The sequence below is a fragment of the Cupressus sempervirens genome, chromosome 5 (assembly GCF_028749045.1).
Source record: "Cupressus sempervirens isolate cs-2001-9-10 chromosome 5, ASM2874904v1, whole genome shotgun sequence".
Taxonomy (NCBI): domain Eukaryota; kingdom Viridiplantae; phylum Streptophyta; class Pinopsida; order Cupressales; family Cupressaceae; genus Cupressus; species Cupressus sempervirens.
In genome coordinates this window covers 529,671,620-529,694,728 of record NC_143122.1, presented here as the reverse complement: position 1 = coordinate 529,694,728, position 23,109 = coordinate 529,671,620, and the positions used below count along the sequence as shown (strand labels likewise).

The following is a 23,109-nucleotide window of genomic DNA, read 5'->3' as shown; positions in this document are numbered from 1 at the left end:
ATGAATGATGCTTTACAATGATCCCAGATGGGATATAAATACTACCGCCAAACCTTCTTGAAGGAGTCCATCGGCCACAAATATACTATCCGCTACAAACTATTTATCGACGACGTCGGCTACAGAATACAAAATACCGCCGGACCGTTGACTACAGGATACAAAAACACCGTCGGCTACAAAATACAAAAACACCGCCGGACCGTCGGCTACAAAATACAGAAACACCGCCGGACCGTCAACTACAGGATACAGAAACACCGTCGGACCGTCGGCTACAGAATACAGAAACACCGTCGGACCGTCGGCTACAGGATACAGAAACACCGTCGGACCGTCGGCTACAGGATACAGAAACACCGCCGGACCGTCGGCTACAGGATACAGAAACACCGTCGGACCGTCCAGTCGGCCAACAGCTTCCTTGAGAGCTCCCTCAGTAATGCCATTACTTTGGCAGGCGTGGGTTCTTGCGAACCTCTCATTCTTGTGAATCTCTCATTCTATCAACTAAGCGGAGTCGTCCTCATTTTCGCCTATAAACTCTCATTCACTATCCATAGGCCAACAGGATCACTGGCTTTGATACCAATATAATGTACCGAAGTTGGTGTCGCCTAAAAGATGGATTGTCCCTATCGAACTACAAGTAGGATGCAACTGAAATTCATACTCACCTAGGAGTTTGACGATGGAATTCCACTCCATACAATAGTGGTCAAGAAGCCAATCATAGGATAATGCCACAAGTTGTACGATGCCTAAGAAGGTAGTGCGTACAAAAGGAGGTGAAATTTGGTAGTATTTTGTACAATGGAAGGAATCCTGTATTTTGTACAGTGATGTGTTTGTGTAGAGTTTGTACGACGAGCTAGTGGAGTCGTACGGTGTGTTGAAGGTGATGTCATACAATGGTAGGCTAGGTATAGTCATACGATTGTGGAGGAGGATGGACTATGATTTTGAAGGGTCATACGAAGGTATGGATAGGGCAGTACGGATAATAGCTAGGAGGGGTGTATGAGCCATCAAAATCCGTTTAATGTAATAATGCAATTTTCTATAAATCACAGAGATATCAAACACACCAAATTTATCACAATGCACAAAATGTACATTGAATACATACGAGTTGTATTTATTCCGAAAACAATTATGTTTATAGACAATAGTGGTGCTTGGATTTGGCAGATCCGAGAAAAGTAATACAGAGTAACAAATAGGGTAGGAGTTGTTGAATCCCATCAAAACCGAAATAGCCAAGTAGGGAAGATCTTCCACTTCCGAAATAGCGAACACTAAACTCAAACAAGAATTTGCAATACATCAAATAATCCAAATCACATACCAAAACAACTCAACCCAACGGACATATATACCCCGTTGAGGGAGAAAATAAGTGCCAACACCAAACACGACAAGCACCTAGGAAAATAATTTAAAATAGAAATGGTTAAGATGTACTAAATCAAACGGTCCCATAAAAAAATTAATATATTATTTATTTTATGACGGGAACATTATATTTCACCCTTGAATAGCCTCTCCGTTGCTTAAAAAATGGCATATTGACTACTTTGGCCAAACAATATAAATATATGTTATTGCTTTTCTACAATAGTAGAGCCACGGTGATTTGGTTAAGATTAGCTTTCTCTGTATGTATTCTCCTTCATTACTAAAAGATCTTTTATGCCCTTTTTTTTGTAACAATGGGAATTAAGGAACCTGAACAGGAGGGTATTAAACAATAAAACTTGTTGGTTCTAGATGAATCTGCACAGTTTAGTTAGGTGAGATTTTGAGTAGGCAGTAATACAAATAAAAGAGGTCAATATTTGGCAATCAACTCCTCTATCTCTTGTCTTTCCCTGCTTTAATGTGTATCAATAGAGGACATCCCATGCCCCCAAAAAACATTCCCAAGGAATAAAAACTAAATTCTGCATTTCTGTCTGATAAACCCAATGGAAAAAAATAATGATGAGTATTATCAAATTTTCTCATTCCTCCAGGATGAAGTTATGAACTACAGAACCAACTAATTTACAAATTCCTATAGATCTATATCTGTAATATTTGTATTTGCTCCACTTAGAAATACCCAGATTATTCCTTACCATTAATTAATGCTTTGTTACATTGATACAAAAAAAAATTATCTTCAAACTGCTCAAGCCTAAAGCCAGTTTCTTACTAAAAGAATTGCAGGAGAAAATGAGGACAAAAGCAATGAGAAATTTTTTATGGTTTCATAGCACAATAACAGGTACATTCTCTTCTTTAGTGAATTCTTCTAAGGAAAAACACACACTTACAGAAAAATAAGTGCAAAAACAATGGTGAAGCCCTTGGAGCCAAAATTGCAACTATGCTAACAACTTCAGCTGAGGCATAGATTGATGGTGATATTCAGAACTCAGGCAGCGGCATAAACCAATGTTGGTTTTTGGTATTGAATAGTCAAAATTTATCAAAAACACAAGCACAAAATCAAGGTTGTTCCTCTTTGAGAAGAAAATTTGAAATATAAAAATACAAAATTTACTCTTTTAAAAGAGATGAACAAATGAGCATATCATTATCCCACAGTAAGAAATTCGGTCCAATTAAGAAAGTACTAATTATTACATTAAATCCCATGGATGACCAGATGTGGGTCAATGGAACTCAAGAGTGCATCAGTTTACAATAGAAAGTCCTAGGAAGAGAAAAGTAGAAAAGCTCTACAGAGGGGAAGACCGAAAGCAGAGAATTACGAAACAACAAGAGAACATTCACCTAAGTGGGAAGAGAAAACTGGGAAAATGATTAACAATAAATATAGTGCCATGAAAGTATTTAAAAAAATATTATCATCCATGCAAATATCAAAGCAAACAAAACACAAAACATATTCATCCTTCAAATATAACACTATTGAGCTTGTGGACATATGAAAGCATTGCTGTCAGACCAAAATGAGTCATACTACTTGTACAGTTCTGCACCCTTAAAATTTATAGTAACATGGTTCAGATGTCTTACATTTGACGCTTAGACATATCTTCTTTGGATACTCCTGCAGCAGCAGGTGTGCCTTCTAAAATAACACCTTCCTATTCAAGTTAAAGAAGTAAACATAAGTGTTAATAAATAACAGGTCAAATAAATCCACCATATTTATGAAATACGCGCTAAACAAAAAGCATAACTAAATATCAAAGCCATTGTATAAAAGAGCCTTGCCAAATGATGACATCTATTAAAACAAAAACAATTGCATCATATCATCTCACCTTAGTCAGATAAAGGTTGCGGTGATCATGAACCTCCTTTTCTACCTTCTCTTTTGCCTTCTGACCAGCTGATGTTTTGTCTATAGCCTTCAGAATTGTCAATGGTCTTCCTTTCATAGTGATTCCTGAATCTGCCAAGCCCTGTCTTGTTTCTGCAGCCACCATAGAAGCTTCAGCTTCTTCTATTGTTTCATACTCAATAAACGCTGTCCCCTTTGGTCGCCTTCATCATCAAATTCACCACAATTAGACCTAGAGACTATTCTGGCAACATACAACAACTTAAAATATCTGAATAGCTATTCACAATTTCACACTACTCGTTGATAACTTAAGCCTTACAAGTTTACAACCATAATCAAGAATTGAATAGTATTAAAATGACATAATGAAAATAACTTTAGCATACTTTGTAAGTTGATGAAGAACACGGTGAATAGACTTAATTTTCCCAAAAACTGAGAACCGTGCTTTTATCTCTTCACTGTTGAGGTCAAACGGAAGATTACTTATAAATATTGTTTTCTGTAAGCTCTCATCTTTTTGTGGGCAAGAACCCTTTTGAACAGCCACTTCTGCTCCATTGTTAGCATTTTCTTCGTTAAACCCCACATTTGTAGTCTTACTCATGAAAATCTTTTTATTTTCAGGAATCCTGGCCTTTGCTGCAGTTGACTGCTCAAAGTTATTTTCGATGCTTGGAATCAAGGTGTGATCCACTTTTTCATTGGAATTAATGATATTGCTGAGTACTTTCTTTGCTATGTCAACCTCATTTAAGATGTTTAAATCTTCTAACACTGCTTTTCCACCATCTTTGAAAGATAGTGTGTTATTATCAGGCGTGTGTTCGTCAACGCAATTATCACATAATGGTATGCTAGAGGCAGGATGTCCCTCTAAATTGTTGTCCGATTCATCCTCACTAGCTGTATCATCATCCTCTAGGTCAGAGACTTCACTGCCAGAAACTACACCTCCTGTAGAAAAAGATACCGAATCATTGACTATAAATATATTCAGCAAACAACATGCATTAACTCTCAAATCACTACAAATATACCATAGCCATTTACCTTATTACTGATTGTTAATGAAAAGCATAACTTGTAAGATAGTGGCATTATTAAAAATCTGAGATTTGGTGAAGCTTCATAACAATGAGACACAAAAAGCGAAATATTCTTTGTACACATCGCTTTCTTTCCAACCACGTACAGTAGTTTTGGTGAGGACTTGAGGCTTAACATCTTACAAAATACTAACACTACAGAAGGGAAGTAGACCCATCTCACTGGCTCTCAATTTCCAGGACAAGAAATAGAGCAATTGCAAACTATAGCTAACAAATGCATAAAGTTAGTTATGAAAACATGGAAGTTTTTCTTGATTTTAGCCAGTTAATTGTATTAACAAATAGGAATCTCTGCGTCTACTTTGTGCCTGTCTTCAAAACTACACAGCTATAGAAGTTATTTTCAACAAAAGCTCATGACAGGCTCAAAGCTTTAAAGATCATTCAACTAAAACACATTGTTGTAAAGTGAAGCTGTATTATTAAATTAATAAATACTTGCTACAACCTAAGCACCATACCAGCCTGATAGGGAAGTTTAGATGCTGGTAAATCAAATTACTCGTATAGGGACTCCATATCAAAAAAAGGATGAAAGACAAAATTTGTGTCAATTACTTTACATGCTACCATCAATATAAACATGGAATAGAGAAAAAAGGCAGAAAACTAAATCCACACTAGACAAAAAGAGGAGCTAACTCACACATAATCCCTCCAACTTAAAAAAAAAGGTAACGAATGATCCAAAAAGTAAACAATTTTCTCAACTATTAGGGGCTTCATTGAAAACAGTGAAGCAAGACTAACCCTGCCCCAAGGCAAGCCTCCTCTACCAAGGCCCAGGGGTCCAGGGCCAAGTCCTGACCAATCTGGATGAACTCACACAACTGACAAAGGAAAGGAAAACAAAACACATAAATAGACAAACTCAAAATTAAAACTCAAATCTATGGAAACTAATACCCTAAAGGCATCTACAACACATCAATATCTGTTCATATCATTTGCATGCCGAAACAATTTAAAAACATTTAAGCAAAAAACAGCACCCAGGTTGGGCAGTAAACTTTGATAACATTGAGCACGTGCAGGTTTGAAGCAAGCTACAAGGAAGAGCCCTCAACTAGCCTGGAGCATCACACCATCCATTTCATTAAATTTGATAAAGCATTTTCAACCCTTTAATTTTTCATTTGTTATGTCTTCTATGTTGATATTTTTTCCATATTGAATTCGAAGTGTGAAACAAACTTAATTTTTCCTTTTTTTTTCTAGTTACATAGTTGTACATTTTTCTCTTTTCATCTGCAATATTAAATGTTATTTTTTATTTTTTTATTTTTTTGCAGCCTGTTTAAAATTAACAAATTGTTATGGCATCAATCATAAAGAATTCAATTTGGAAACATGCCAGCCAAGGGGCCAAGAAATGAGAGTTAGTTTGCAATTATAGTGATGGCACTTGATTTGAATAGGTCATCTTCAGCGGTTCAGCCCCCCAAAAACCCTTTTAAGGGAGACCAATCTGAAATCTTCAAATCAGAATAAGGGTAATCCACCCAAGACTCATTTTAAGTCAAGGAATGGGCTACGAAAGAGGAATTTATGCTACACATGCAAGGAACCTTGGTCACCGGATCATAGATGCCTTGGGAAAGGCAAGGTTCATTATATTGAATTAGTTTCAATGATGAGAATGAAGGTAATGAATCTGATGACAGCAAGAACAAAGGCACACACGAGCAGCCCCAAATGGAAACCATTGAGAAACACGTTTTAGATCAGCCTCCTATAGTTGCCATCCTCTTCGGAGTCCCTACACATAGTCTTATTCGACTCAAGGGAGTAGTCAAAGGGCAGAAAATGGTTTGTTTAGTGGATACAGAGGCAACACATAACTTCATTAGCACCTCTATAGCAGCAAAAAGGATGTTAGAAGTAAATGCAATTCCCCATTTTGATGTTAAGGTTTCTCCTGGAGAACTTCTTAATAGTTTAGGGATGCTTTCTCAGCTTGAGGTTCAGCTAGGCAGCTACACACTTACTGCTGATTTTTTTGTGATCGAGTTAGGAGGGATGGATGCTATTTTGGGTTTGCAGTGGCTCTAGACTCTTGGTTGGTATACCATTGATCATGATCAAAAACAGATTGAGTTTATGAGAGGAGATCAGCAGGTCATTCTCAGAGCTATGATTGATAAGGGTCCCAAGATCGTTTGAGCTCATAGGATAGAGTCAATTTTGAGACATGAGGATACTAAGTATGAACGCATTGTTTCATCTCCACTAAGTCTATTTTAGAATGAGGACAAAAGCATCATATTGATATTCTGGCAGTGCTAGACAAGCACAAGGGATTTTTTGGTGATATCCTCTTGGTATACCTCCTCACCGTGGATTTGAGCAAGTGATAGAACTGGAAGAGGGTGCGAAGCCAGTCATTACAACACCTTATCATCACCCTAGGCACTATAACAAGGAGATAGAGAGGACCATGCAAGAGTTGCTTCATATGGGGCACATCAGACCGGGCTCGAGCCAGTTTGCTTCATCAATGGTTTTGGTTAAGAAGGATGGAACTCTATGAATTTGCATTGACTACAAAGCCCTGAATAAGAGGACTATTTAAAATGGGTATCCTATACCATGTATCAATGAGTTGTTGGATGAGCTACATGGGGTTGTCTATTTTCGAAGATTGATCTTCATTCAAAGTACCACCAAATTAAAGTATGTGAGCAAGACGTACATAACACAACATTCAAATATCACTATGGGCATTACTAGTTTTTGGTGATTCCCTTTGGACTCACCAATGCACCTACTATGGTTCAGTCTTGCATGAACCATATATTAAATAAGCAATTGCGCATGTTTCTATTGGTGTTCTTTGATGACATGTTGATTTTCAGCAGGACAGGGAAGGAACATTTGCAATAGTTGGATGAGGTTCTAAGTTATCATGGAGCAACACTCACTATTCGCCAAAGAATCTAATTGCGAGTTTTGTTTGACAGAGATCTTGTACTTGTTGCATGTGATTGGGCTAATGGAGTCAAGGTTCATCATGAGAAGATGCAGGCTATACTGGATTGGCCACCACCGAAGAATATTTCAGAATTAAGAGGATTACTTGGATTGTGTTCTTATTATAGGAGGTTTGTGAAGGGATTCTTTTAGCTCACAACTCTACTTACTGATCTCACAAAGGCAGGGGCTTTTAGGTGGTCCACAAATTCAAAGATGATATTTAACAAGGTCAAGAAGGTTATGAGTACGTGTCCTGTCCTAGCACTACCAAATTTCACTAGACCCTTCATCTTGGATTGTGACGCTTTAGGTGATGGGATTACAGCAATTCTTATGTAGGACAAATATTTTATTGCATATGAGAGCACAAAATTGAAAGATCATGAGTTGTATTCCACCTATGATAAGAAGATGCTAGCTATCATGCACACTCTAGCTATATTTAGACAGTATTAGTGGGTGAGCATTTGTAGTAAGGACTGATCACAATAGTTTACGATTTTTCATGGCACAAGAGTTTTATGAAAGGCAACAAAAGTGGATCAACAAGATATAGGCTTACGACTTTGACATTGAGTACATCAGGGGAAAGAACAATGTGGTAAAAAATGCACTCTCTAGGAGACCAACCAATGTCACTTGTTGTGCTACGTCAAAGATTTCAGCTGATGGGAAATCTTAACATTTAGTTGAGTACTCAAAGAATATCTTTGCATGTGAGACTATTGAGGGGTTAACTGAGGATGAGAGGTATCTGGTTATCGATAATACTATTTATGACAAAAATAGAATTTACTTGGTCCCTAAATCTAAATCTAAGGAGCAAATGAGGAATGTCATTCATAATAGCCCGACCGTAGGCCATCCTAGGCACTTTAAGACTTACCGGCAGATAAGAGAAAGGTTCACTTGTAAGGGTCTCAAAAGCGATGTCCTCCATCATATCAAGGAGTGCTTATCATCTCAATAGAACAAGTCAGAGTATGTATACCCAGTTGGCTTATTGCAACCTCTACCAATCCCCAAACATTGATGGGAGAGTATATCCATGGATTTCATCACAGGGCTTCCGAGGTGCAGGGTAAAGACATTATTTTCATGGTGGTAGATAGATTGACAAAGTATGCTCATCCCTTTGTGGTGGCAGCTGACTGGACAGCATCACAAATAGCAGCATTGTTCTTCAAGGAAGTTTTCCGACTATATAGTCTACCCAAGACCATTGTCAGTGATAGGAATAGTAAATTTCTTAACATGTTTTCTCATGTTATAAAGTCACTTTATGACAAAATAACCATAGTAACACGGAGATGTGTCCCCCCCCTTTTGCCCCACGTCCCGAAGACTTGGAAGCACTAGGGACTTGGGGACTCCGTCCCCCCATCCTCGACGATGCCACCAGATTCTGCCACCTCTGCTGAGGATGGGGGACGTCCCAATGTTGACTATTTGCAAATTTGTCTATTTATATTCAATGTTCGATGTTCCAATTCCATCCAATGTTCAAGTATTTACTCTTTTACATCTTTATATCTTATATTGCAATACATCTTTTCATAACTAACATTTAAAGTACCATATTTATATATATGCACACACCCTTCTATCCCCGCCACCCCCTACCGTCCCCAAATTAAGGCCCCTTTGTCCCCCCACCCCGAAAACTTGTCCCACCGTTCCATCGTCCCCTCGTCCCTCAGGGTGGTGTAACTATGAAAATAACTTAAGTAACTAAAAGACGAAATAGTTTTTTATCCCACATTGCTAAGTTGTGCGTACCTCTCCTCATTTTGATGTTATAAAGGAAAGCATTTGCATTAGGATTGACGCAACGAATATGTCATTTATATAAAATCCTAATGGTTGCTTAATGTGACTGGATTTGTTTCCTGAGGACGAAACCCCTCATTGGAAAAAGTGGAGTCTAGATGCCAACCTACCCTCTTCCTATTTGCACTTCAGTAATTGCGAATTCTAGAACTGGTTCACTGCACATTTCAGTATGGAAGTTTTGCAGCAGCAATAAAGATATGATATTGGTTACTCCACAAGACAAAACGTACAGGTCAGTTAGAAGTTACGTTTCGAAAAATAAGTAGACTATACATCCGCAAGGGTAGTGTTGTATGTGGTTTATTCAAAACTCGAATATCCTTTCAGACGTGACTCCATTAATAGTCAGGTCATGGCCACTACGAACTGGATGTTGGCTGTAAGTTTTATTAGCAAACAAACGTGAGCAGTACAGATCCAGTATCGGGCAGCATTGTTACATGTGACAGATTTGATGTGGGTGAGTTATTGAGGAGCACATTAAACATTTACAAGTTGCGGCTGGAGTTTGGGTCACTTCAAATGCTGGAACACGAATTCATCAGCAGCAATCAGTTTACCATCGGTGGTGTGTCAAACCAAATGCTTGGGTGTTGTGTCTGCTCAAACTCACATGTACATGAGCGTCTACCGCAAACTTCTTCCACGGCCAATAGATTAGTTTAGCGGCAGCATACCAACTATACTATATTTTGTATATGTACCATTGCTTCCAGATTTCTATATGTTATATGTTTTAATCATTAATGGAAATCCTGATGCATTAACAATAATGGATAAGTTGAAATTTTGGTTGTGTGTGTTTGATGTTAAAGTTCGGATTTCAATTTAATCCTGTATTCTGTAAGCTTTGTGGTATTATAACTTCAGCATGGGTTATACGCCAACTATTTGACAAAATTCCTGTTAGACTAAGCCCTTCATTTCTCAGAAAAAACAGCTTAGTTTATTACAAAGGGTATCAGAGCCACAAGACTTGCCATCTTATGAGAAAACAGAATATTTGCAAACTGATTTTTTATCCAAAAATGTCAACCGAGAATGAGTAAAAGACATCATTAATTCAGCCATCTATAGTCGGAACAAGCAGATTCTTCAGAACATATTGACATTGAGGATATTCACTCAGTGGATGAGAAATTGATTTTTGGAACAGGTGAACAAACTGAACAAACTAAACAGGTTGATCATTTTGAACAGGCAAAATAGATAAACAACACTCGAATGGCTCATATTGAGAATGATCAAGGACGAGAAGTTAGGGAAACTTTGAGAGCTATTAGAGATGGGCAAGACAATATAACCACTATACTTCAGCAGCTTATAGGTGCTATGCAACAATTAGCTCTGCCTCACAGGGCAGCCCTGAGTCATCACATTGGAGGTGGTAGTGTGGCAGGATCACCCCGAGCTGCTAGGGCCCCCATACAATACACTGATAAGCCTTTGATGCCCATTTTTAATGCAAAGGAAGAGGTAGCACCACCCGTAGCACCAAACTTACTACCAGATAACGTTATAACAATGTACGATGAATGGAATTTATTCCCTGATCTAATTAAGTAGAATTTTTCCTTTGTTCAATACTTAAATCAAAAAATGGAGAGCTTGTCAAATCCAGATACAGTTGAGAGGGCAGCGAGGTATACAATTTCTGCTTTTAGAAGACCGACATGGAGATTACAGGGAAGGAAACTTAAGTTTCTCCCGATAGGTGTCTATGATGCAGATGTACCTGTATTTTGTATGAGACCTGCTAGTCCTATCTGCAGTGTTGCTTGAATGCAAGAGGCAGTTGCTTCCTCAGGTGGGACCGATGCATGTGTGGAGTCACAGAACTATGATGCTGGTGATTTGGGTGTTATGGCAGAGTCAGTAGATGTGGGTTCATGCTCTAGCATTATTGATTCACGGCCTGGCATAGAGTCAGGTGACAGTAGTTGAGACTCTATTAGGTGATGGGGATGCAAACAGTGTGGACACTTCTGGTGATTTGTTGGATGATGTTATGGTTTGCACCGGGTATGATACCCCTTGTCAGATGTTGGGTGACGATTCTTATGAGATTTTGGATGAGTCGCGGAATCAATGTTTACAGGATCTTACTATTGAGATGGAAGCTAAGACATGTGCAGAGATTGAGATTGCGAGGGCTTCTATTTCTTCAGAGGAATTGTGTGAGGTACATAGTTGTATCTCGAATGCAGAGTTATGCAAGGACGATAGCACATGTATGAGTGATCTTGTGGTGGACAGTTTGGATTCAATTTCCTATCACAATACAGTTAGTGAGACATAGAGCTTGCATAGGAGTCGGAGGTTACAAAGGCATCATGTGAGTTCTTGGCTAAAGGTGAGTGATAGTGACATTTATTCATCTCAAGATCATTATGATGCTATTCGGCATATGCTAGCTACATCTGGGTTGGGTGCCCCAATGTCAGATGAGCATAGTGATAGTAGTTTTTCCCTAGCAAAGGTTCATGCGCTTCGAGAGGCTACTAGGATCTTGAAGCATAGTTACTCTTAGTTAATTGATGACAGAGATTACCTTCTGGAGTGGGGTGGAACCTGCTATGAGGCATTTTTAGAGAAAGAAGAGGTAGTTGAGCTCACACGGAAGCTTGAGATGACGGTGACCTCTCTTTAGTATTCTCAATTGGCTCTTCAAGAGTCACAGTCACAGTTGGGTGAGGTTATTGTGGAGTTAGAACGGGTACAGTCAACACCAGCCCCAGACCATTTTCTGTTACATATTGTGGTTGGTGGTGAGTTTGCTTCTACGTTAGAGGATGAGCGACATGATGATGTGGCGAACACCTTCGTCTAGGATATGAGTGTAGTATGTACAGAGGAAGTGAGAGCATCAATGGAGAGGAGATCTCAGGCTGATTTGCTTCCTTCTATTGGAAGTGAATCTATTTCTTCTTTTCATAGAGTTGGTAGCATGAGACAGTTCGCATTGTCACATTCTCAAAGAGATCAACTGTGGATTGCGGGGGAGCAAATTGATGCTTCTACATATAATTTCTACTATACTGAGTCATTCATGGAATATTTGCTTGAGAGCTCGAATTTGTGGGAGGTTTCATACAGTATATCTGAGGGTGCTCTCATTCGGGGCTCTCATGCTATTCGACGATTGGTGAGGAAGATTGTAGAGACCTTGGCTACAATACTTCCCAATAGAGATTTTGTGCTTGGGCTTGCTGAGAGGGTTGCCCAAGATCCTACACAACCAATAGTTCAGAGTCAAAGAATGGAGCCATCTTCTGATTTCCAATTTGATGATGATGAGCCCTTGACAGAGATTGAGAGTTTTTATCAGCATTAGACTGTGAGGAGTATTCATCACTTTTCTTTTGACCCACAGCTAGAGGTCTTGGTGTCCAACGTTATGGATGGTGACAGAAGGTTTGGTATTCATTACACTCGCAGAGGGTGTACTTCTCAGCCAATGGAGGGAGATTTTGAGATATAGGGTATTGTGAAACAATTGGATGTGCTAGTGAATGAGATGAATCAAAATCACAAACGGATGACTCAATTTATTTCAAAGCCGAGATTTAAGCAAAGCATGATATTGTTTTTTCGAAGGGCAAATTGTGATGATACAATTGTGGCTTTAGATTTGTTGGACATTTCTTATGAGACACTGCATGAGTTGGGCACAATTGAGGTGGAATGTGATGAGAGTTTATGTCAGGTTAAGTCAGATGATGCAATTGTTGGCATGAGTTACCCGGATCAAGTTTTTAATGGAGATGCAATAATAGAGTCATGTTACACTATCAATCAACAAAGTGTTGATATTCACCTCATAGATAATCCTACGTTTGACATAGATGCAACATTGTCTTATGACAATCCGTTGTTTGAGTTTGAGGTTGATCACTCACTTGAGTGGAGTTGGGCACAGTTTTCACCATCTGTAAAGATTCAGTTTTGTGTTATGGAAGTTACTAATGTTCCTGAGTCCACAGATTTTTACGTGGCTACACCTATGGTTGATATAGTGGGCATGAGTGCACATGGTTCACCTGTAGCTACATCTCTTCAAGGGATTGTTGTTCAAGATTCCAGTCCAATTTATATTATATGGGTGGGAACCAAGATGAAGATATTTCTTGTGGGGTATTCTTCTGGTGATATTTTGACTCTTACATCATTAGCACAACTTTTGAGTGCTATACTGCAGGTTATGTTGTTGGTCCTGATGATGCTAGTGGTATCCAATTGGTTCAATGTTAACAGGGGTGTCACATACTACTTCAATTGGGATCCAGATGGAGGTTGGAGTTCACTATGATTGTTGGATTGCTCAAGGGCAATCAATCTCGGGAAGGGAGGAATGTAATGTCCCCAATTGTTGCCAGCATCAAAATTTCAGGGATTAGCCTAATATTGGAACCTCGTAGGCTAATAAGGTTGGTTAGATGGTCTTCTGATGATTGATTTGTCTCCAACATTCAGGGATTTATGGATTTGGCCTTCGTTCGATATCTTTTGGACTCCATTTGCCATACTTACTATGTATAGTAAGCCAAGAGTAATTAAGATGGACCCTTTCTATTTTTAGAAAGCGTATATGGTCACATGGGGAATTATGAGAAGAGATTCCTATTTCTAACGGCATGGCAATCAGACAAGTATTTCAAGAGATATTAAAGTTCAAGTGATTTATTTTAATATTTTAGTGTTATTATAAAGTTATAAAGTCACTTTATGACAAAACAACTTATGTGACTAAAAGACGAAATAGTCTTTTATCCCACATTGCTAAGTTGTTCGTACCTCTCCTCATTTCGAAGTTATAAAGGAAAGCATTTGCATTAGGATTGACACAAATATATGTCATATAAAATCCTAATGGTTGCTTAATGTGACTGGATTTGTTTCCTGAGGACGAAACCCCTCATTGGAAAAAGTGGAGTCTAGACGCCAGCCTGGCCTCTTCCTATTTGCATTCAGTAATTGTGAATTCTAGAACTGGTTCATTGCACATTTCAGTATGGGAGTTTTGCAGCAGCAAAAAAGATATGATATTGGTTGCTCCACAAGACAAAACGTATGGGTCAGTTAGAAGTTACGTTTGGAAAAATAAGTAGACTATGCATCCGCAAGGGCAGTGTTGTATGTGGTTTATTCAAAACTTGTTTATCCTTTCAGATGTGACTCCATTAATAGTCGGGTCATGCCAACTGCGAATTGGACGATGGCTGTAAGTTTTATTAGCAAACAAACGTGAGCAGTACAGATCCAGTATCGGGCAGCACTGTTATATGTGACAGATTTGATGCGGGTGAGTTACTGAGGAGCACATTAAACATTTACAAGTCACGGCTGGAGTTTGGGTCACTTCAAATGCTGGAACACGTATTTATCAGCAGCAATCAGTTTACCATCGGTGGCGTGTCAAACCAAATGATTGGATTGTTGTGTCTGCTCAAATTCACATATAAATGGGTGTCTACTACAAACTTCTTCCACGGCCAATAGATCAGTTTAGCGGCAGCATACCAGGTTTCTATTGAACTATACTGCATTTTGTATATGTAATATTGCTTCCAGATTCCTATATGTTATATGTTTTAATCATTAATGGAAATCCTGGTGCATAAACAATAGTGGATAAGTTGAAAATCTGATTGCGTGTGTTTGATGTTAAAGTTCAGATTTCAATTTAATCCTTTATTCTGTAAGCTTTGTGGTATTATAACTTCAGCATGGGTTATACACCAACTATTTGACAAAATTCCAATTAGACTAAGCCCTTCATTTCTCAGAAAAAACCTTAGTTGCCGATTCGGGCACGTGAATCGGATCTGTGGATCCGGGATTTTTTTTTTTTCCCAATTATGATTCGTGCATATATCTATATATATATATATATATATATATATATATATATATATATATATATATATATATGCATTATATATACTAAAAAATAAGAGAAATATACATAATTCTCAAACTAAATCATTTCATAGTATGAATCTATGATTCTAGTATGCATCTATGAATCTAGTATACTTGATCAATGACATTATAATTAATCTATTTTCACGATTATAAAGAAAATCAACACATTCACATTGAATTACTGAAAGTGAAAGTTTGTAACATTCAAAATATAGATTATTAAACTTAAAGTTTATAACATGATTTACTCATAAAAGAGTCAAGAGTCAACACTAAAGTTTTTTATTTAATCATCAAATGGATTTTCAAGAAAATCCGCATCAGAGGGGTACTGGTGAGCTGCAAGTGTTGCATCTGTATCAGTAGAGGAACCCAAACCACTAGTAGTAGAGGGGATTGTTAACTCATAATCCTCCTCCTCATCATCCACATCAATCAAAGTGGATCTAGCAAGATCCCGGATGGTCATATCTAAATCAGGAGTCTCGGGTGCTACATCCCAAAGCTTTTTGGGCCCCTTCTTGTACTTAGGGTCCTTCCGTGACAACAAGCGCAAATTGTTGTGAATGAACACAAGGTCTTCTGATTTTTTTGGAGCCAACCGGTTGCGTTTGATTGAGTGGATAAAGGAGTAAGTACTCCAATTCCACTCAACGGCAGAAGAGCTGGCAACCTAAAGAGAAATTAAAAATTATCAATACAACAATCAAGATAAATAAATTAAATAATAAATTCAAGGAATTGAGAATGTTAACCTTAAGCTTAATTTTACAAACTTACTTGGGATAGGACCTTTATGGCAAGAGGTTGGAGGTACGTGAAGGCTTGCCCATGAAGGTACCACCATTTGATGGCACCCATCCTGCTTTGGTCTGCTATGGCAATAGGGTCGAAATCCTCACCTGAGTTGAAAGCAGCAAATTCACTCCTCACAATTGCCCCAATCTCTGGATCTTGGAATATCTTAGCTAGTGCCCTCTTATACCCATCTGCAACCTCTGCATCTCTAAATGGTGGCACTCTACCTGGAAGGCGAAGTACATCTGCACTATAGTACCTGGGGATAACAAAAGACAATTGAACACTATCAAATATCAATAGCACAAACATTGGATAAAATTAGCACAAACATTTGATAAGAACTACAGTACCTCGGGGATAGAGCATATGCAAGGAGGTGCAAAGGTGTGGTCATCTTGTTCCATCGATGATGAACAATTTTTTCCACCTTCTTGTAAAGGGTGTCCTCAGGATCATTCTCCCTCCTCTGTATGACCTAAGATATGAAATATGAATAAAAATTATAATTATTGAATATGTCAATTTAAACTTTAGAATCTAGATATCTCTCAAATAAAAAATTGTTGTAAAAGAGCGTAAAACTTACCATTTTAATTTTTTCCAGCATACTATCCATGGAATCATAAATATCCCCAAGGCATGGCTCATCACTATCTGCAAAGCGAAGCATTGCCATTATTCGATCGGTGATTTCCAACACATAACTCACAAGACCCCACCAATCCTCATCTAGTATCATTCTTCTCACATTTAAAGCCCTTGTTGTATTGGAATTCTTCCAAATGCCCCATTGGGGGCTAATGACCATATGCTTCAATGCTTCTTTTACCTTCACAAGTCGTCTCAAGACGATTGTGTGAGAGGCAAAGCGGGTTTCAGCAACCTAAGAACATGTTAAACTCAAGTTAGTAAAACATTTAAAAATTAAAACATGTTAATGTAAACAACAACAAAAATTAATAATTGTGGAATCCAATAATATTCAATTATATATTAAATATAAAAATTTACCTTCAATAACTCCAAGTCCGAGAAACTCCTAAAAATTGCTTGTGACATGTGGTGATTTGTCACAAACATTTGAATCTCTACAGCTTCCTCATATATCCTTTTCACCCAATCTATTTCGGTGCCAATTGCTTTCATCACTAAATTGAGAGAGTGGACGGTGCATGGTGTCCAAAAGATATGATCATATCTAGACTCTACAATTATCCCTGCAGCCCTGCAAACTTTTGCATTGTCCGTGACCACTTGGACAACATTATCAGGACCCACTGACTCTATGGCATCAATGAGAATGCGTGAAATAAATTCTGCATCTTTCACTTGCCCTTCACAATCAACTGCCTTCAAGAACATTGCCCCCTTAGGGCATACAGCAATAACATTGATCAATGGACGGTTTCTACAATCTTTCCAACCATCCGAAATAATAGACACACCCGATTGAACCCAAAAATCTCTTATTGGTTGAAGTTGAGCCTCTACATTTCTCCTCTCATCATGTAATATGGTAGTGCGCAACTTCTCATAACCAGGCGATTTGTAACCATGGGGTGCATCATTTATTGCTTCCACCATCTCCCTAAAATAAGGTGATCTAGCAAAATTAAATGAAACACCATTTGCAATTAAACAACGTCCAATTTTGTGATCAGCAATGTCTCTCTTTTCAATTTGGAATGCCCTATCTAGTGGGCCTCTCTTGCGGGTGAGTGGAGATGGGTCTTCATCTTCATCATTTGTAGTTGGCATAGGCAAAAAAGGATGTGTTCTTGTGTTTGTTTGATCAGATGATGGTGTTGGTATATTTGTTTTTTTGGAAGCACCACGTTTTGCTTTTGCAACTGCTCTATCAGCATCATCTTGCTCTTTTGCTAATCCTGCTATTTGTGCAGCTGGTAATCCCTTCTTATCACTACCTTGACACATGTGAATTCCTTCACCCGCAGGGCCCAAAAAATGTAGTTTCACTCGGGAATAGGAGCTTCTGTGTTGTATGTTGCAAAAATTACATTTCCATATGTATGCCCCACCCCCAGGACATTGTGCAACTCTTGTTGTGTGTCTCCATAAAGGAGACCCCTTATCAATTTTGAAGCTTGGTGATGCAGCCCCACCCCCACCCACTGAGCCTTGACTACTCATTGTTCTATTCTTGCAATCTAGAAAAAAAAAGTGAAAGAAAACCATGCTTCACACTTGCACAAAAACTTGAAAATTTGGAAAACTAAAAATAAATCAATAATCTATGAAAGAATTCAAGAATATGGTTGAAATGCATACCTTAAACACTTCTTGCAAGGTATTTGAAGCTCCACAACCGATCTCCTTCGAATCCAAGCACTTCACTTCAAACTAGGAAGTATGAGAGAGCAAAATGAGAGAGCAAAATAGAGAGCAAATGAACTTGCATTGTGATTTAGAGGGTCGTTTTTAGGGTTTAGGGCCTTTAGGGCAAAAAAAAAAAATTAAAAAATGATAATGGGCCCACGTTTTTGCAAGTTCCTCCTATCATTGCCGCGGATTCACGCGGATCCACGCATGGATCCTCGAGGATCCGGGCAGGATTCGTAATCCTGCCTGTGGATCCGTAAGGATCCGCGGCCCGCGGATCCTTACAGATCCACAGGCAGGATTACGAATCCTGCCCGGATCCTCACGGATCCATACGTGGATCCAAATCCGAATCGGACCCGAGTCCGGATCCGGCCATTCCCAGGCGAATCCGGTAACTAAGGAAAAATCAGCTTAGTTTATTACAAAGGGTACCTCCGTAATTATATTTTTGGACAGCAACGAGCATGGGTCAAGTGGTTGTATTTGGCCGACTACTACTACAATTCCACCTATGATATGACTATTAGCATGTCACATTTTAGGTTACTATGTGAGTTACGAGCCATTCTCTTTTGTGGATTTAGTGTTGATGCGTAGTCAAACACCATTGGCCAAAGATTGGTTGCAGGAGCAGTAGGATATCCTATCCGCTCTTAAAGAGAATATGCATAGAGCTTAGAACCAGCAAAGGTTTATGAAGATCGACGTCGGACTGAGAGAACTTTTGAGGTTGGGGAGATGGTATTTCTACAATTCCAACCCTACAAAAAGGGCTCACCAAAGAAGACTAGTTCCGAGAAATTCAAGCCTAAATTTTATGGACCCTACCAGGTGACACGAAAGATTGGAGAAGTGGCCTATAAGTTGGAACTGCGGATGAATAGCCGGATTCACAACGTCTTTCATGTTGCTTCCCTCAAAAAGGCATTGGGGCTGCATTTTACCATCTCACCTAGAAGGGAAGCTTAAGTTGGAACCTATGGAAGTATTGGAGATGAGGGAGAAGCACTTGAGGAACATGACTATGAAAGAATATCTAGTGTACTGGAAGAACTTGCCATCGAAGATGCGACATAGGAAGGGGAACAAATACTACAACACCTAACACTGATTGCTTAAGGGCAAGCAATCCCAAGAAGGGAGGACTGTCATGTCCCCTCCCGTTAACTAAACTTCAATTTGATACTTAGCCTATCTTTGCACCCTGGTTGGCCTAAGTCATTCACTAGGGGTGTGCTGGAGATGAAAAGTAAGAAGATTATTATTTGAATTTCCCACCTTAACCGTAAACCCTGCCCTTAGTTTGAATATTTGGTGTGGCCACTATTTGGTGAGGCAACTCAACTGTCGACCACTACTTTCTTGGAAGCCACCTCATCAAAGCTCTTATGCAGTTAAGTTTTAACGCTTATGCAATCGCCTACATATCGAGCTCAATGTAACACCTCTTTCCTAGCATCAAGAGCCTTTTCTAGACAATGGAGGGGAATTAGGACACGAAATTTTGGATTTGTTTTGCTAAGGTAAACTCAAGAAACCTTGAAGGACGGAATCCCTTATGTTTGGCAAATGGGATGACACCCTTGTCTAGTTCTATTTTACGTTCTTTTCAAAATATCAAACTCAATAGAAAATTACAAGAGTTATCATTGTGATAGGCTCTACTGTTCAAGGAAGAGAACCGGGATGAATCCACTAACAGTGGAAGAAGAGTCATCAAGCCTCAGTCTCAAGTTGTCTTCCATCATCCAACGCTAAAGCAACTAAACCAATTGAAATCATGTAAGGGAGCTCTCTATTCAGAGAGACCATATCTTAAGGAAGAGAGTGAACTCATGCTTACGCTTGACAAACAAGGATCTAGCACAAAATCATGCCCACATATTGTCATGCATAGAAATCATGTATCAAGAGGTGGTCACATAGTAGGTGCATGTTAGTTATCGGTTTTGATTCAATAAACTCTTTGTTTTAGCTAGTAGGTTTGAACTCAATTTTCATGATTAATGAGTACTAGTTATACTGTTGAAAAGCTTTATGCATAAAAAATTTGAAGTTTGTTATTTTGGTTATAAGGTCAGTGACATTGGCAATAGATGCCAACATGTTTTATGGTATATCATAAGTTAGTAATGTCAAAAATTGATTTATATTGGTTTTCTCAATATTACATTTCTAGTAGTTGAAGCAATATCCATTCCATCAACTTCAAATCTTGCTGCTTACATAAAAAGGTTTATTACAACACTCCATTAAGCATAGATAGTGTCATCAAATAACAGTGCTTTGTTTGTACGAAGACCTCATGAGAACCCTTATATGCAATCACGATTAATCTCCAAGCTATTAAGATCTTTTTTGATGAAACATGGCTCTGATACCAATTGAAGAGCACATAGAAAATATGAAGAGGGAGCAAATCAAAGAGCACACAAAATACTTAAAGGGGGCAAATTCAAGAGCGCATAGAAAATATTGAGAGGGGGTTTGGGGCGAATTAGTACTTTTAAAATCATGAAACCACATAAAACAGAAAGAGTAACCATAAAAGTCTCAAAGACCAAATTTCTTGTGGAAAACACTTTCAAGTAAAAAACCATGGCACACAATAGCTTTCATTAACAAATGGGCACCAACCTAGATTACACACGTGAGCACCAACTCTCATCAAAGCACAAAATCTGATCAGCTAATGCACAAACTGAAATGCAAAACCCAATAGTTTTTAGAGCATGCCCAAATCCTTCAATAATCTCCCTTTTTAACACTACACACCCAACACAAAGCATCAACTCTTCGTACTTGCATATGATCTAAAGTCATTCTTCTAATCATTGGATTGCTTCACATCAAAATAACATCCTTTATACAAATAATATACTTTACTCAATCTCAGAACCAAAAAAAAAATACTCCCAGTATAAGCTTTTCATTTCTATAATATAGCTCTACTCAAAAAAAAATTATAACCCTTCAATACAATTCCATTTATCAACCATTCCCAGCAATGTATATATTGACTCCTTCAATATACTTGATTGATTCCATAGCCTGCTACCATATCTGTTCTATAAATATAAAGGATGAACAGTAGATTAATATCCAGCCATCATTACATACACAACCAGAAAAAACTATATATGCACCCCTAAAGTATACACTCAACCTTTTTAATGAAATCCCTTTACAATTTCTACAAATATAAAGGATGATCAGTAGATAAGTATCCAACCATCATTACATGCTAAATCGCTAAAAATAAATGCACCCTAAACTATATGCTCAACGTTGTCATGAAATCACTTGACCAATTCTAAAGAAGCACACCCTATTACATAGTCACAGTGTGCACACCAGTCAAGGTATATTCATTAACACGCACATAGTCATTCCTCATTTCTCCTTCCAAACCATTCCACCAGCAATGCAGTGACAACACTTCTAAATACACCTATCATACTCGACCATTTTCTCACGACAAAACAAAGAATATATGTATTTATATTTTGAATTAAGCATGGCATTTCTAACCCAGCCTCCACTCATTGCATAATGATACACACAACTACCATTTCAGATTTTACCGCCCAGTTACGAAGTCAACTCACCAAAAACATACACACAATTCCTTGATTGAAGACGTTACTTAGCCGTAGAAAGAAATAAGCAAACTCTACTCACATGAAGTACAAAACTACCTAAAGGCTCAAGCCATCACATCAAAAGAAATAGATTTCAATTAAAAACATTAACAAATAAAGTATGAAGCCACCCGCTATGTTGGGTATTCTCATTAATTTGGTTGTCTTATTCAAAACTAATGCAGCCCCCCCAAAAGAAATCAACCCTTTGAATATTCAAATGCTGCCATAGTATATAGTCTGACTTGGCATGTGCAAGCAGGTGAAGTGGAGGACACATGACCAACTCAAGTTGACACCCAAGCAGCTCAAACACATAACCAAGTAGCTCAAGCGTGTAGTCAAGTAGCTCAAATAGACAACCAACTACATCAAGCACAAAACCATGTAACTCAACCAAACTACCATCTAGCTCAAACACACAACCAAATAGCTCAACCATGCACCCAAGCAGCTGAAGCAGACAACCAAGTAGCTCATTTCAATTCCTATTAACCTGATACCTTTGAAATCAATGACAAAATATTCAACAATCATAAAGAGATGAAGGGCTCAATTTTGATATTAGAATAGTTTGAACATCTGAAAAATATATAGATCGGAAATGTCACAAGATTACAGCATAGCAAAATGGCCTCCAAGAGGAAACTAATAAAGTTTTCACCCCCCTGCCCTCCCCATATATACAATTACGAAATGGCAGAGAAAACACATTTTTAACTTACATCAGATATATGAACAATATCAGGTAAAGGGCTCAATTTTTAGCTGAAAGGTGGTAGATATAGAGGACATTATTGATGAGCATCATAATAGGTGGTGGAAAGAGTTGCACCATCATGTTTGATGGTTGGAGACATAGGAGAATCCATAATAAAAATCCATGAGTACTTGATGACTAAATGCAATGTAATATCTTACCAACTCACTCATTCGTTTAACCAAATAACTTGCGTTACGGCACATAATAACAGTCCACAGCCTGAAAAGCATCAGAACAGTCCATTTTTAGTAATTGCTTCTTCCAGCTCTCACTCCAACACGTTAACGATATTCAGCGTATGTTTGGATGATTTCAACAGATATTGGCTGATTTGACAAGTTTGATGGCAACATTTGAAAAGCATGTGACAATATCCCTAATTTTATTATTTTATTTTCACATTTTTGTTTTATTTCC

At 38.2% G+C, this 23,109-nt stretch overlaps 2 protein-coding genes across 5 annotated transcripts in view; both read right to left on the bottom strand.

Moving 5' to 3' along the window:
* The window catches only part of LOC149557031 (RNA-binding (RRM/RBD/RNP motifs) family protein), a 229,235-nt gene that overhangs the window by 36,798 nt on the left and 169,328 nt on the right, over positions 1-23,109 (bottom strand). For all 4 annotated transcript variants that reach the window (XM_089831683.1, XM_089831681.1, XM_089831684.1 and 1 more), the window contains 3 exons: positions 3,688-4,258; positions 3,279-3,501; positions 3,028-3,098 (listed from right to left, as the gene is read on the bottom strand). In XM_089831683.1, the coding sequence (XP_089687809.1) occupies positions 3,028-3,098; positions 3,279-3,501; positions 3,688-4,258 (865 nt within the window). The remainder of the gene's footprint in view (positions 1-3,027; positions 3,099-3,278; positions 3,502-3,687; positions 4,259-23,109) is intronic.
* Positions 15,292-16,869, bottom strand: LOC149557032 (uncharacterized). The gene is made up of 5 exons (XM_089831685.1): positions 16,694-16,869; positions 16,532-16,599; positions 16,296-16,420; positions 15,925-16,201; positions 15,292-15,817 (listed from the first exon to the last, which is right to left on the bottom strand). Exons 1-5 carry the CDS (start codon positions 16,734-16,736, stop codon positions 15,431-15,433), a joined length of 900 nt encoding a protein of 299 aa, XP_089687811.1. The 5' UTR covers positions 16,737-16,869; the 3' UTR covers positions 15,292-15,430.

Bases quoted from the DNA above. Each gene is read 5' to 3' on its own strand.
- LOC149557032 (XM_089831685.1), bottom strand. From the start codon at position 16,736: ATGGGGCATTTGGAAGAATTCCAATACAACAAGGGCTTTAAAT. The intron at 16,421-16,531 runs GTAAGTTTTACG...TTCATATCTTAG, and splicing joins TGCTGGAAAAAATTAAAATG to GTCATACAGAGGAGGGAGAA. The intron at 15,818-15,924 runs GTAAGTTTGTAA...ATTTCTCTTTAG, and splicing joins CCATAAAGGTCCTATCCCAA to GTTGCCAGCTCTTCTGCCGT.